General features: G+C 38.5%; 1 protein-coding gene and 1 non-coding gene across 2 annotated transcripts; one reads left to right on the forward strand and one right to left on the reverse strand.

Moving 5' to 3' along the window:
• Positions 1 to 496: 496 nt before the first annotated feature.
• On the reverse strand, positions 497 to 2,219 carry LOC131334113 (protein FIP2-like). The gene has a single exon (XM_058368994.1). It carries the CDS (start codon positions 1,740 to 1,742, stop codon positions 720 to 722), a length of 1,023 nt encoding a protein of 340 aa, XP_058224977.1. The 5' UTR covers positions 1,743 to 2,219; the 3' UTR covers positions 497 to 719.
• Positions 2,220 to 8,039: 5,820 nt separating this feature from the next.
• On the forward strand, positions 8,040 to 8,128 carry LOC131308891 (small nucleolar RNA snoR118). The gene has a single exon (XR_009194595.1). It is a non-coding gene; the product is annotated as a small nucleolar RNA snoR118 (small nucleolar RNA).
• The last annotated feature ends 7,826 nt before the right edge of the window (positions 8,129 to 15,954 follow it).

Genomic DNA, 15,954 nt, shown 5'->3' on the forward strand with positions numbered 1-15,954 from the left:
TGCAAAGTAGTCTGCCACCATCTGAACCATTTGAATTGAACCGTGTCTGCGTCCATAGATCCTAAATGTTTTCAACTCAATGCTCATCCATCAAAACCGAGTCCAAATTTTCTGTTTACCCAAATACAACTACCCCATCAGAACAAATGCCTTCGGCAAACATAGAATGCAAAGAAAAGAGAGGCTGAGAATAAAAGAATCATCACTTTCAGGCTTAAATTACAAAACAAACACAACACATCCATTGGCATCAACTAATAGTTCCAAGTTAAGCCTGCAATCAGCAAAACAAACTACCACAAGATCACACTGAAACCAATAGAGCACTAAACATGAAAAATCTAACTATCTAACTTGCACTTACCATTTGACATCAAATATTCAAAGCATCACAAAAACAAAAGCAACTTTTATGTTTTTCCAATTCGAACTAACCATCACAAACTAAAAGCATTCGAAAACCATAGAAAGTAAAAGCATCGAGAAGGCTGCAGAATATAGAAGAGAATTATTCCCATGCTTAACTAAATCATCCGTACACAACAGTTCCATTGATAGTAAACCCAAATCAAGCCTACAATAATCCGAAACAAGCTACAACAAGATCAGATTTGGCAACAAAAGAGCACTGAACATGAACAATCTAACTACCCAAACCTACATCTACTAGTTGGGTGTGAATCGAACCTGTTAAACCCCAATCCACCTATCTCCAAAATTCAAGATTCTGGCGTAGGCATTCTCTTGACTTTCTTGTTTCTCTTCTCCGAAAACGCCTTCCCAAAGGCCTCAACAATCCGCTGCTGCGACTCCAGAATCATCTCCGTCCTCTTCATCTCCATTTCCATCCTCATCGCCTCCACCTCCCTCGCCATCTCCATCTTCATCCTCTCCATCCTCACAAAGCCGTCCCCCAACGCCTTAATTGCCCCCACTATCTCCGCCACCGGCTCCCCCTCTCTCTTCTTCCCACCTCCCTCACCACCACCACCTCCGCTTCTTTTCCCGAACCCCCACTTCTCTTCATACCCATCTCTCAAAACCCTAGTTGACCCAAAACTGGGGTTAGGGTTAGTGTTAGGATTATTATAAATCTTGGCCTGAGGTGTGGGGCCGGGCGGGCGGGCCGGAAGTCTGATCCGAAACCCGCCTTTTCCACCCGACCCATTACTAATCGACCCATCACCGCTCCGATTCTGACGAATTACGCCACCGCCACGCCTGACGCTCTGATACAACTCCTCTTCCTCATCAACACCGTCGTCATCGCCGTCGTCCTCGTCGTTATCTTCAGGGCTCAGATCCGGCGCAGCGGCAACGGAAGCGGGGCCCTTCTCCATATACTCCATGCGCTTGAAGTGGACCCAAGAGGAGTTGAACCGGTGGCCTTTAGGGTGGCGCGACGATGACGATAAGGCCCGTTGGAGCTCGGCGCGGTACCTTTTACGGAGCTTCTCCATCTTGTGGCGGCACTGGACGGAGGTCTTGGTGGGGGTTTCGGAGGAGAGAGGAGGAGGGCAGCGGGCGGCGACGTCGTCGGCCACCTCCTGCCAGTGGTTGGCCCTCAGGTTTCCTCGCCGGAGGGAGTACCACTTGTCGCGGTACGCGTCGATTAGGGCAACCGTCTCGTCGTGGGACCAGCACGGCGGGGGGAGGCGCCGCGAAGACACGGCGGTGGCGACGACCGCGGGCTGGGCCAGCAGGGCCACCTGGTTTTGGTGAGGTGACGATGATTCAGACATGGGTTAGAAGGGTGAGATTCTGGGGCGGAGAGTGGAAGGGGGAAGGAAGAGAGAGAGAGAGAGAGAGAGAAGAGAAGAGAGAAGAAGAGGAGGCGGTTGTGGTGTGGCGGTGGGTGAAGGGAGATATGTGGCGGTGACATGATGGTAATAATTGGGGTTGATTTTGGGTTTTTATTAAGGGGGTGGTGGTTTGCGGCTGATTTGGGGATCTAGAAAGTAGAGAGCCACCGGTAAGGGAGAGGGAGGGCTATCGTGCACGGGGGTGCGCATGGAAACAAGGGGGAGTGTTTGACTCTTTGACCGCCACCGAAAGTGGGCCGTGTTTCGTAACCCGCCGCCCACGCCCGCCCACCCGGGGGGTGGGTTTAGGCGGCTCTGATTTACCGCTGGGACGGGGAGTAGCATTTTGAATTTTGCACCCCGTCGTCTTTCCTTCTCTTTTCCTTTTAGGAGTACTATACTACTGTACATGGGAAAGAGAAGTGAATTAGGGATTTTGCACCGAAGTACAACCAAAAAAAGAAAAAGGTATTTATGCTTAATACTCTGTTTGTTTGGTTGGTTGGTGTTTATTAATGATTTTTGTTTAAATATTATAGATATAGAGAGATAAAGGTGACAGATAAAGAGTGGTGGGTGTTTAATACTCCTAGATTAATTAATTACTACAGTACAACCCCTTAAAAATGGGCCTTTTCTACTTTATCACTCAAATGTTCTAAAACCAACACTATTTAGGCTTGTTTTCACTTATGCTTTAGCATGATTTTTTTTTTATTTAAAAAAAAATTGCTTTGATTAGTTTTGCGTAATTATGTGTGGATTATTAGTTCCTTCTTCAACTAGGGTAATCTAAAAAGCACAAGGGTAAATTACACTGACCCCTCATGAGTTTTTGTCAAATTCACTGATCTCCCCTTTGGTTTTATAAATGCACTATTCTATAAAGCACATGTTATGCACGGAACAGATTTAAAAATCCGAACAATAAAAAAATTGCACTCGATCAGTTTTCAAATTTATTTTAGCAATTCAAGAACACAAAAAAGAAATATAAAAAACTTGAGCGTAAATACCAATAGAAATCACTCAAAATATTGTGTTACCATTGTAATCTATATACTATATGCTAAACAAAAGTGATCATTTTTGAGAAGGCATGTCATCGCGACAAGTGTCAACATTTGATTGGGTGCAAATATTATCAATGTTATATACATAATTTCCACTAGGTTAGTATAAATAAATGTTAAGCATAGCAATGCAAATCAGTTTCTTATTATATCCTGGAACCTTAGTCCTAGGACTTTCTGTCCTATGTAATTGCTCTGTTTCTTGGTTTACTTTTCCTAGCTGGATAGGTAGGCTTTAATTATACTGAGGTTTTGACCTCTTGTTGGTCTTTGATTGGTTGCTTTATAAAAGTTTTAACTTACCCCCCCCCCAAAAAAAAAAACTGTATTTAATGTCAATTTAGGTCTCCCCCTTCCCGTAGCGTTACTATCCAAAACTATCATATCCACTCTCTTAACTGCTGCATCTCCAGATCTAAGATAGAGATGCTCAAACCACCTTAGCCTATTTTCTTTCAACTTCTCCTCCATAGGTGTTACATATTCCATCTCACGAACTGTTTCATTTCTAATTATGTCGTGTCTAGTCTTACCACACATCCACCTCAACATTCTCATTTCCGCTACACTCATCTTGGTCACCTGTTATTTCTTAATAGGCCAACATTCTGTTCCGTAAAGTATCGTTGGTCTTATGGTAGTTCTATAGAATTTTTCCTTCAATATTGTGGGTACTCTTTTGTCATATAATACACCAGTACCACTCTTTCACTTGAGCCACCCCACTTGAGGACCAAAGAGGATCTCTTTCCGCATAAAATGAGAAAAAGAATGAGAAAAAAACACTCTTATTTGAATAAATAAAAAACATGAAAAAAATTGTGCAAATAATGGAAACCGAAGATAAATATTAGTACCAAACCCCAAGTGGTTGGCCTAGTGATCAAGGTCTATGGCTTAAGGTTTTTTCCCTCCTAAGTTCTCAGGTTCGAAACCTCTTCGGTGCTATCAACTCCTGTAAGGCAATGCCAAATAGAGTTTTGGGAAATTTAGAGGCCGGCCCCGTTTTTTAGATTCGGACTTCAAATAATCCTGACACAAATATTTCTTTATTTCAGTTATTTGTTTTGACTTTTCATGCATTTTTACTATTTCACACATTCTTCTTAACTTTTTGTGTCCATGTCCATTTTTAGTAAAATTTATATTTTTAGAATCAATTCCTAACTTTTTGACTATGAAAACTGTCAATTCTCATAGTCAGTTCTATGAGAATTAGTTATGTGAACTGATTTATGTAAACTGATTATGTGAACTGCCAATTCCCATAGTCAGTTCTTTGAGAACTATCAGTTCTCTATATGCTATGTGAACAGACTATAAAAACTGGACTATGTGAATTGAAAAATACATAATTCTCATAGACAGTTCTCATGGATAATACACATTTCTCATAGAAAAATACACAATTCTCATAAACAGTTCTCATTGATAATATACGGTTCTCATAAAAAATACATAGTTCTTATATAAAATACACAGTTCTTACAGAAAATATACAGTTCTCATGGACAATACACAGTTCTCATAAAAAAATAGACAGTTCTCATGAACAATACACAATTCTCATAGAAAAATACACAATTTTCATAGAAAATACACACACGAACAACAATTGAACAAAAATAAAAAAAAGTAATCAAAATCAAATATAGTTGTAAATATTCAAATATAGTTATACAGAGGTGTCTGTATATCTACATCTACAAGTACTAACCATCTCACCGAGAATGGACGAGTCGTGGAGGATGCGAATGGGAGCACAAAATTATTACAAAATAATACAATTGTTGACACTTCAAAGCAGTAGATGTTCTTCAATTTCGAATCAAAGCAAGGCATAACTTTAATATCATTCTCGAATTCTCGCCGTGAAAGTGAACCAAAAGCTATGGCCTCTCTTTCTTCTCGCCGATTCCACGACGTTCTTAACATTGCTGGCATCGTTCTTGATGACTTGGACTTTTTCAGAATCTTGTGTTTCCAACAGAGGAAAACTCTAGTGATCTTGCAATACTCCATCATCAGTGTTTAAATTTTCAATTAATCTAGTCTACACAAACAAAGACTTCAGCCATGGTACATAATTATGCCAAAAAAAAAAACTCTAGATCTTGCAATACTCCACATTAGCGTATAAAATTACACTAAATTACTCCATCATCACTGTATGTGATCGCTCCGACAGTGGCGGAGGATGGCGGCGGCCTCGTTTTTCGCATGCGTGTGATTCCTGTTGCGAGTTCAGTTCGAGTTTGGCCTTAAGATTGGGAGAATCGGGATGATTGTACGTACTGGAAAAGTGAGGGATTCTCGCCAGAACGACGGAGGTGATCACCGGCGAGAGCAATTGATGTTGGATGTGGAAACAACAGAGAGAGAGAGAGAGAGTGTGAGAGAGAGAGAGAGATAGAAGGAGGGAGGGGGGTGCTATCGTCTATTGAGATCTGGGGCAAGAGCGGTTTTATTTTGTTTGTTCACATTTGGGGCAAAAAGGTCAATGATGAGCACCCAATATTGTACAATCTTGGTGTTATAGTCCTCTAGTTTGTAGCGTATTTACGGTTAAGTTATCGTTTTTACTTGATAATGCACGTAAGGTATTTTGTTGAGTGTTATAGGTGAAACGTGCAAATAAGGCGTGTTTTGATGCCAATGATAGCCCTCGAGGATAACCGACCACCCGAGGCCATGTGGCGCTGTACCACCAAGTCCCACGAGTTGAGAGGCGATGCCTGAGAGGTGTTGAAGGCAAGGAAGGAAGTTCAACCTGAAATCAGCAGATTTTACGTATATGTTCTATACCAATTCATCAAGGTATTAATACCGTTTGGTCCATTTTGGTCTAGAAGCTGTCCAGACCTGAGGGTGTCAATACCTCTTGGTAGAGGTATTGATACCAGTCATCCATAGAGAATCATCAAGCATCAGGTATCGATACCTATGTTAAAAGGTATCGATACCTTTGGCTTTCAACAGATATTTTCTATTTTTTCAACTTTCCATTAGTAACAAGTATACTACTTTTGGGGGTGTTTTTGGGATATTTTGGTGGAGAGAGATGCTTTGTATAAATAACACTCTCTCTTTCTTGCTAGTTCTTTATTAGCCTTTCAATCTTTTATAGTTTTTGGGAGCTCCATAGTTATTGCCCAAGCTTTCTAGTCTTTTCCTTCAAGAACACTTCAAGGTACTAGTTGTTTGCTAAATTCTCATATATTAATATTGTAGCTTCTCATATATTAATATTGTAGCTACTTGTTGGATCTTCATATAAATCAAGTTTGTTTTCGTTTTTATTGGTTAAATCTTATGTCTCATTTTTCTACTAAGCTTTGTTCTATAGCTATGGTGAAGTAGTTTTTTGGATAAGTCTTGGGCTAATCTATCCCAATGACTTAGGTTGTTTGGTTCTCGAATCCTCAGGTTTAAAAGCATGGTTTTCGGAATAAAACTAGTCTTGCAATTTTCAGTCTAAACTAGGTGTGTTAACTCTTTTGATGCCGTGTCGACAAGTGGTCTTGGCGTGCGGCATGGTTGGAGCTCTGTCCTCCTACGTGTTCGATTCATTAGTCAAACAAGTTAGTTCATCTCCAGGAAATCGTATCATTTGATTAAACACAGTCTTTAAAGCTAAATCTTTTGAGCATGAGCGCGCAGTCGTGACTTTCGCTTGAGTTATAATCGAGAACCGATAATGGCCTAAGTTACGGGATGGATGATCCCTAGACTTGCATCTTTTAGCTTATTAAACTCGTTTCTAATCTTTTCGTCTTAGTATTTTCACTTTAAAAGCAAAATCGAAAGTTGGCCGTCTTAAACGCCGAAATCCATCACATAAAATCTACAATCCGAGCAAGCTATTACTGATTCCCTGTGGTACGATCTCAGACTTACCGGTTTATTATGCTCTCAATGATCTAGCCCTACACTTGGGGTATTCAACCTTATTCGAAGGCAAGATTTTTGGCTAAGCAGTCAATCAAGCAACATAACTGAGCCATTTAGCTTCAATAAAATATATTAGGGTTGGGATCAAATTAAACCTAAAAAGGAGGATTGGCCTCTAATTTTCTATAGAGTTTTTCTCTGGCTTTATTGAGGCTCCCATAAGTGGGTCGTGAGATTTAGGAATGAAAATTCGCCCCGCCCAACCGAAGCGAGTTTTCATTAAATTTTTGGGTGCTGGGGTGAGTTCGGGGAAAAGTATCAAAGACTCGATCAGGATCGAATGGGGTTCGGGTTGGTATTACCCACCTCGAAATATTTTTACATGCAAAGTTATAGTTCTAGTCTAATATTTTTACCATTCAACTAAAAAATTATATTTATACTCCACTATTTTTCTCATTACACTAAAAACAATTTATTTATTTTTCTTCATATTTTCATAATCATAGTAATATAACACATTATATGTAACGATTTTCTTGTTTTGCCTTTAATTTTGAGTAATTTTTTTCTTTTTTCACGGGGTGGGTCGGAACGGAGTAGGGAGGGGCACCCACGAACTACCTGGTCAGGGTCATATCATAATTAGAAAATTAGAGGCCGATCCCCCTTTTCAGGTTTGGCTTGATCCCAACCCTGAAACTTTTTTCCAAAGCTGGATGGCTCGGTTATAATGCGTCATGACATTTTTGCCCTGACCCCAATCTAGATGTTGAATCCGAGATGAAGAGGAAGAATACTCTCTCTCTTTCTCTCCTTACCATCTCTCCACCCACCGCCAGCTGCTACTCCCTCTCCTCCCCGTTCAACTCACCCCCACTGCTCCTCCTCCCTCTTCTCCCACCGCACCACCAGATTTCTGTCCAAAACTAACCCTAAATCCAGTAACAAACTCCACAACCCACTCACCATTGTAAACGCCGAAGCCACTGGAAGAGGTGGAGGTCCGGCCACCAACTCATCTCTTGCGCCTCCTTCTGTGAGTACCGGCGACGTTTCTGTGGTTTTTGTGGGCGAGGAGAGCGTTCCCTTTGAGGGCGGCATTCAGTTCAACAAACATAATTCCTCTTCGGTGGCTTTTGTGCGTGATTTTTGTTCTGCGATTATGATGAGAAGTACTCCATCATCAAGGCGGGCAATTATCGTGTTGATTGCGACGATATTTGCAATTGGATTAATGATCGTCATTGCATTTCCTAGAACAGGTGTGTATTAAAATGATAAAATGTGCACTGGGCTCCGAGTAGTTGTACTCCAACTACATTATGGATAATTTAATGCCTAGAAAGCTATTTCTGATCTCTCTTTTGTGTCAGCTGAACACAAAACAATTCTCCGTCGCTGCCGCCGAAGAACTGTGAAAACTATGTATTTTTCTATGAGGTTTGTGTGTTATTCATAAGAACTGTCTATGAGAAGTATGTATTTTTCTATGAGAATTGCTTATTTTTCTATGAAAATAGTATATTGTCTATGAGAACTGTTTATTAGAACCGTGTATTTTCTGTGAAAACTATATATTTTTTATGAGAACTGCGTATATTAGTATGTGGTAAGACTATGTGAACTATGTATTTTTCAATTCACATAGCCAGTTATCATAACCAGTTCACAAAGTTAGTTGATTGTTCTCAAAGAATTGACTATGAAAACTAACAGTTCTCATAGAATTGACTATAAGAATTGGCAGTTCACATAGCCAGTTCTCATAGAACTGACTATGAGACTTGACAGTTAAAAATTCAATTCTAAATTAGTATATTTCCTATGTGAACTATTACTTTTTTTTTACTTTGATTACTTTTTTAAGACATGGCGGCGAGAACATTTATATATTTGATTTTGATTACCTTTTTTGTTTTTGTTCAATTTTTGTTCGTGTGTGTATTTTCTATGAGAATTGTGTATTTTTCTATGAGAACTGTGTGTTGTTCATGAGAACTATCTATGAGAACTATGTATTTTTCTATGAGAACTGTGCATTGTTTATGAGAACTGTCTATTAGAATCGTGTATTTTTTTATGAGAACTATATATTTTTTATGAGAACTGTGTATTTTAGTGTGTGGTAAGACTATGTGAACTGTGTATTTTTTAGTTCACATAGTCCAGTTCTCATAACCAGTTCACAAGACTAATTCTCTATGAGAACAGTCACTTCTCATAGCTAATTCTTATAGAACTGACTATGAAAATTGACAGTTCTCGTAGAACTGACTATGAGAATTGGCAGTTCACATAGCCAGTTCTCATAACTCAATTCACGTAGATAATTCTCTATGAGAACTGAGTAGTTCTCATAGAACTGACTATGAGACTTGGTAGTTCTCATAGTCAGTTCACATAACCAAGGGTATTTTTGTCCGAAATAATATGTTTTAGGAATTGATTCTAAAAATATAGCTCTCATAATTTCAGTTCTCATAACCATAGTTCAGGGGTATTTTTGTCCAAAATAATATGTTAACTTAGGCTATGTGAACTGGCGGGGATATTTTTGTCCAAAATATTATGTTAACTGGCTATGAGAATTGGCAGTCCTCATAGCCAGTTCACATAGACAAAGGTATTTTTGTCCGAAATAATATTGATCAGGAGTTGATTCTAAAAATATAAAAAAATGAACATGTACAAAAAAAGTTAAGAAGAATAGGCAAAATAGTAAAAATGTATGAAAAGTCAAGAAAAATGACTAAAATAAAGAAAGAATATTTTTGTCAAGACTAAATTAAGTCCGAACCTACTTTTTGGGGTTGGCCTCTAAATTCCCCTATCATAATTTTCAGGTTGGGATATGCCAAAAGCTGCCCCGTCTTTTCCGGTTGCCATCTCTAGGGAGATTGGTTTGGCCCGGATTGGCCTTATTCGGTTTCTAGTCTAAAAACTCCTAAGCAAGGTCTTCAATAAATTTTCTTTATCTATCTTTCCACCTCATTACTTTCAAAAATCTCCCATAAATTATTATCAGTATAACAATTCATATTCAAGATCAAAAGAAAAAGGCTGGCCTTGTTCGGTTTTGGTCTAAAAACTCCTAAGCAAGATTTTCAATAATTTTTTTTTTATCTATCTTTCCACCTCATTACTTTCAAAAATCTCCCATAAATTATTACCAGTATATCAATGGGTGACCCTAATGCCATGACTACTTTTGTTGAAGTCACGACACTTTTCAATTCTTGACAACTTTAACCCCCCAAAAACACACACACACACACACACGCGCACTCTCTCTCTCTCTCTCTCTCTCTCTCTCTCTCTCTCTCTCTCTTATTTTTTGCTTCTCATTTATAGATCAAAATATGCCCATACATATCTTTTTTCACAAATCCCACGATCCATCTCTTTTTGATTAGACAAATCTGATCAACCACTCTCCCGTTCATCAATCTCAGAAACTTGCCTGAATTCTCTAGGTATATACCTCACAGAAAATCGCCAAAAGCCCACCTCGTCTTGTACAAATACCGGTTGCTTTGTTGATAAGTTGGATCAACCCTATTCGATATATCCTTTGGGCTTTAATACTCACACTACGGAATGATGCAATAATCGAAATTTTGTGGGGAAAAAATCATACCCATTGGTGGAAGTCACCGATTTGATTTTGATTCCGAATCTCAAAATGATGACGTTGATTGCATTTCAATTGTGGGGGGAAAAATCAGTAGTTATCTGTGGAACAAAACTCGTTGTTTAAAACTTTTCTTTTTGTTTTAAGGATTCAAGCAATATGGACTGTAAATTGAAATGGAGGCAGAGTTGAGGAGAGGTGGATTTGTGGTGGTCGATTGGAGGGAGGATGTCCAAGGTTTGAATTGGTGAAACTCCAAAAATATGCACGCTAATTGTGATCTAGGTTCCAAATGGGGAGGAAGAAAGGAGAGAGAACAGAGAGAGCAGGGTTAAAGTTGTCAAGAACAGAAAAGTGTCATGGCTCCAACAAAAGTAGTCATGGCATTAAGGCCACCCGTATAACAATTCATATTCAAGATCAAAAAAAAGAAGGCTTGCACTAATGCCACGATGATTCATTGTAATGCCACGACATGTAATTTAACTTCAGGATATTACCCTCGTGTCTCGTTTGTTTTCTCGTTCTTGGGCAAATACTTGCTGGAGAAAACCTACTTAACCACTTTCCTCTCCCATCTAGTTCAAATCCTCTTTCAATTTTAGCCACACATCAATCCCGATAACCGTCACTTGCAAATGGCTATCCCTTTACGTCCATCTCTCTCTCTCTCTCCAATAAAACTTACTACAGCTACCCCAATAGAAATACTCAAGAATTTATATAGGAGTACGTGTCCCAAGAGGAAGAGGAGGAGAGCAGAACAAACATCATGGCATCCAAATTTTGATTATGTTTTCGTTTTAACTTTTTTTCATGTGTACCTATACGGATGCAAAGAGGGAGAAAAAAATAAAGTTACTCGATTCAGTTATCACTGACGATGCAAAAGAAGGCAAAAGATAAGGTGCTCTTTTATGAAATATAGTTGGGACCAGATTTGGGGATGATTGGAGAGGCAGATGAAAAGAAGAGTGAGAATCCTTGTTTTACTAGGGGCCTTAGGTTAACTGTAACGAGAGAGAGAGAGAGAGAGAGAGAGAGAGAGAGAGAGAGAGAGATGGGTTGAAAGTAGGGCTGTGCACGGTTCGGATCGAATCGGATTCTTATGAATCCAATCCTAATCCGCAAGTCACGGTTTTTCGAAAATGAAATCTCTGTTTGGACCAAAAGTCTCACAGTTCGGTTCCAATTTGAACTGCGACTCACGGTCCGGTCTCGATTTTGTCCACGGATTGCATCAACCAAGTACTTTCATCACTTGTAAATACACAATTCTATGCTAAAAAAATATATGTAAAAATGTATATAGGCATACATATCTATAATATAAAACAGAAGGGTTTAGGGCCCCCGAAAGATAAGTTGTTGCAATGGCTAGGATTGAATTGGTCGAATGACTGATGTGTGTTCTCCTATGCTTAAGAAGGTACCCACACTCTTTTTCTTTTACTTCAAAAATGCCATCAAATTTTTTTTCGAAGTAATCAACCATGTCAATGTGGGTAGTGCCGTAGGATAGAGGAGATAGAATTATTCAAGGGAGAAAACTAGTCTTGCCGTGTTTATGTATGAGAGAGAGAGGGGCGATGGATTCCATTGTCAATTTTGGTTGATTGGAGCAACTGGATAGCAGGGTTGTGAAAGAAATTGGAAGACAAAGAGTGGAATGATAATGTTAACCAGGAAGAACAGTAATCTGACAAGGGTACAATAGTCAATAGACTTAAAATGTCATGGCACTAGAAAAACAACTCGTGGCATTATCATTTATCTATAAGTTATTGTCTTCCCACTTTACAAATCAGACATGACGAATAGTTTAGGAGGCGACTATTCGCAACCTTTTATTTTCTCCATTAGTCCATTCATTCACTTAACCCATTTTCAATATTTTAAAATACAAATTTTCTTCATATAACCCATTAAATGCACATAATTTTTCCATTATACCCTTCTCTTCTCCTCTGCCCTATGCCCGACGTTCCTAAAAAAACTAAACCCTTCTCTTCTCTTCCTCCATAGCTACCTCCCCAAATCCTCCATATCCAGTGACCGCCGCACCACCACTGCCGCACTACCGCCCCTCTGTCCACGCTTCCACCATCTCCACCATAGCCCGCCATAGCCACCAAAGTCCTATGTATATACATTTCGGTAATTAGCTATTGAAAAAAAGTATCAATTTCGGTAATTAGATGTCGAAAATGTATACACAATTCGGAAACTAACTGATGAACTCTAGTAAACGAAAAGTCCTTTTGAAAATAAGTATGAATTTCGGGAACTAGATGTCGAAAATGGATACACAATTCGGTAATTAACTGCCAAACTAGATTATAACAAAACTAATATACATATTTTCAGTATTTGACTGCTGAATTTATATATATATATATATATATATATATATATATTACAGTAACTAACTATCGAGTACGGTAATGTTTTATGGTAGTTAACTACCGAAATTACTTAACTTTTTCAAACCTGAAACACTGAAAAACTGGTAAAAAAATTTGTAAATTCAAAGCGAAGTTGGCTTTTCCCATGCGAATTAAGTTGGGTTCTTTCTCTTCACAACATTTTTATTCTCCTCACCCATCATATCGTTGCTGATAAAATTTGATTTCATTTCAATTTCAAAATCGAAACCAAGAATTGGGTCATATTTGGCTCTTGCTCCTTAATTGAGATTGAAATGATGAACAAGCTTGAGAGGGAGGAGAAGAGAGAGGATGCAGATGAAGAAGAAAGAGGGATGATTTTTGGTTGTGTGGAGGAACCAGTCGAAAAAGAGAAAGGATGCAGATGAAGAAGAAAGAGGGATGGGTTTTGATTGTGTGGAGGAACCAATCGACTGATTCAACAGTCGATTTCTTTTTTCTTTTTTTTAAAAAAAAACATGGCTGGTGAATTTGAGGGGAAAGGGGAGGAAGATGATGTTGGGGCAAGTTGGTCATTTTGCATTTGGGGGTCATGTTGTAATTAGTTGGGAAATTTTAACGGGTTATTTGAGAAAATAGAGGGTTGCGAATAGCCGCCCCCCATAGTTTCTAGGGAGAATTTTTGGGAGATCCGTTATAGCTTGTTTCTAACCCCACTAGTCCACTTTTAAAATTCTTAACTCCTCTAGTCCACTAATAATTCTGATGACAAGACTACTCTATGTAAAAGAAACAAATGCCTTGTTTGGCTAATACAAAAAATGTATATTTTCTTTTTTTTCGATCTTTTTGCAACCACGTAACAACCACCACCACTCCACCGCCACCACCACCACCACAACGCCAACATATAACGTTATATGTGTGACAAAAATTTTAATTTTAATTTTTATTCTTGTTTTGAGCCATTCCTTTTTTGAATCCGCCACCCCTTAACATATAACGTTATATGTGTAACAAAAATTTCTTTCTTTTTTTTTTTACCTGTTTTGAGCCCTTCCCTTTTTGAACTTGCCACACCTTAACATATAACGTTTACTATCTCAATCTGCGTTCTTGTCTTATGTTTGGTACTACATCAACAAAAGTGCACATATGATCTTATATGTCTTAATCTGTCCTCTATACGTTATCAAAAATGAAAATAGATCTAAGACATATAAGGTTATCTATTGATATCTGAAACGTATTTTTTGCCAACATGAGCACATATAATATTATAGGTATATATCTAAACTAGTACGATGCCAAATATGTTCTCTGCATGTTGAAAAAGTGCACATATAAACTTATATGTCACAATCTGTGTTCTTGCTTTATGTTTGGTAATACATTAACAAAAATGTACATATAATCTTATATGTCCCAATCTGTTCTTTGTACGTTATCAAAAACGAAGATAGATCTAAGACATATAAAGTTTTCAAGCCTCCTCTCCGGTTCCTTAACCGGAATCACAGCCGTAGACCGAACCAGAGTCTAAATAACCGTAGTCTCATCCTTACCTAGGTCAAGAGAGAGGTATTCAGGTGCGACGGCTGTCGGAGAGTGGGGTTGGACCGCGGACAAGGAGATTTCGTTGCGAAACACAGCGTATTATTACTTATTTTAAAGAAACCTTAGCGGAACAAGAGCGGATACAAAAATCCAACTCAAAGAACTTCAAATCAACAGCTACGCCACTGTTCAAACTATCTAATCCCACACATCAAAGACAACCTTGTTTGGCATCTCAAATACATTCACATTCAAGATCCATAATTTTCAGAAAAATCTCATTTGCAAATTCTCCAGTCAAGCCAATACTATGTAACAACAAATGCAACACAATATAGGTTGAAAAACTAGCAGTTGTTCTAGGAAAGAAAAGGAAGAAAATATTGCAAAAACAAACAGCCCCTAGGATAAGAAAAAAACAAAAATAAATGTGAATCTGTGGAGGTTGTGCTCCACAGAAACATGGCGTAAGGCTTAGAATCGACGTGCGGTGGAGGTGGGTGGCCTAAGGGAGATGCGGCGGCGGAGGTGGTGGAGGGGGAGAGAGGGCTTATGGCGTCGTATAAGAAGCCCTTAACTTCCATTGGAGCAGAATCAAAGTGATTCGACAGAGCGTTGCGTCAAACCATTTTACTACTGAGTGGTCGGAGAAGGAGGTTTACGTGGGTAGGGGTCAAAGGGGTCAGTTTTGATCTCCACACTTTTCTCCGGTGGCAACGCGCGCGCGCGAGAGAGAGAGAGAGAGAGAGAGAGAGAGAGAGAAGCTGTGCTCCAGATTTGTTTTTGGTTTAGGGTTTCTCTCCATATGACAACTAGAGAGAGAGAAGCTGTGCTCTAGATTTGTTTTTGGTCTAGGGTTTCTCTCCATATGACAACTTATATATAGGAGAATATTTTTGTCTTGATTTAATTTCTTTTTTAAAAGAAGTGGACTTAAGACCTTACTAAATTATATTAGTGAACTAGAGGAGTTACAAACATTAGAAGTGGAGTAACTGAGTTACAAATTCTCTATAGTGGACCCTAGACCAATTTTTTATAGTTTATATTAATATATGCTATATTGTCAAATAGTTATAGATAATTCAGGAAAATTTATGGAAATGATCCTCCTAGTTTTACCCAATTCTCATTTTCATCCTCCAAGTATCAATTGCAACTTTTTTGACCTTTAAGTTTGGTTTTCGTACCAAATTGGTCTAATTGATAACATTTGTCAGCCAAATTGGACGGAAAAAATCAAATTAAGGGTAAACGTTATCAATTAGACCAACTTGGTGCCAACTGCAATGTCCAAACTACCATCAATCTGATTTTTTCCGTCTAGTTTGACTGACAGTAGTTATCAATTGGACCAATTTGGTACGAAAATCAAACTTAAAGGTCAAAAGAGTTGTAATTGATACTTGAAAGTCGAAAATGAGACTCAGATGAAACTAGGAGGACCATTTATATAAATTTCTCAATAATTTATAAATATAGGTGTAAAATTGTAATTATTTACTATATGTTACATATATATTTTATTATTTTATTATTTTTTAAAATATCTCACGATTTGGATAATTCGTGGTTTTTAAATAAAAATCTAATATTAATCTGTATCTCAT

This window comes from Rhododendron vialii, chromosome 1a (genome assembly GCF_030253575.1).
Source record: "Rhododendron vialii isolate Sample 1 chromosome 1a, ASM3025357v1".
NCBI classification, from domain to species: Eukaryota; Viridiplantae; Streptophyta; class Magnoliopsida; order Ericales; family Ericaceae; genus Rhododendron; species Rhododendron vialii.

Excerpts from the sequence above, each read along its gene's own strand:
- LOC131334113 (XM_058368994.1), bottom strand. The coding sequence starts at position 1,742 with ATGTCTGAATCATCGTCACCTCACCAAAACCAGGTGGCCCTGCTGGCC.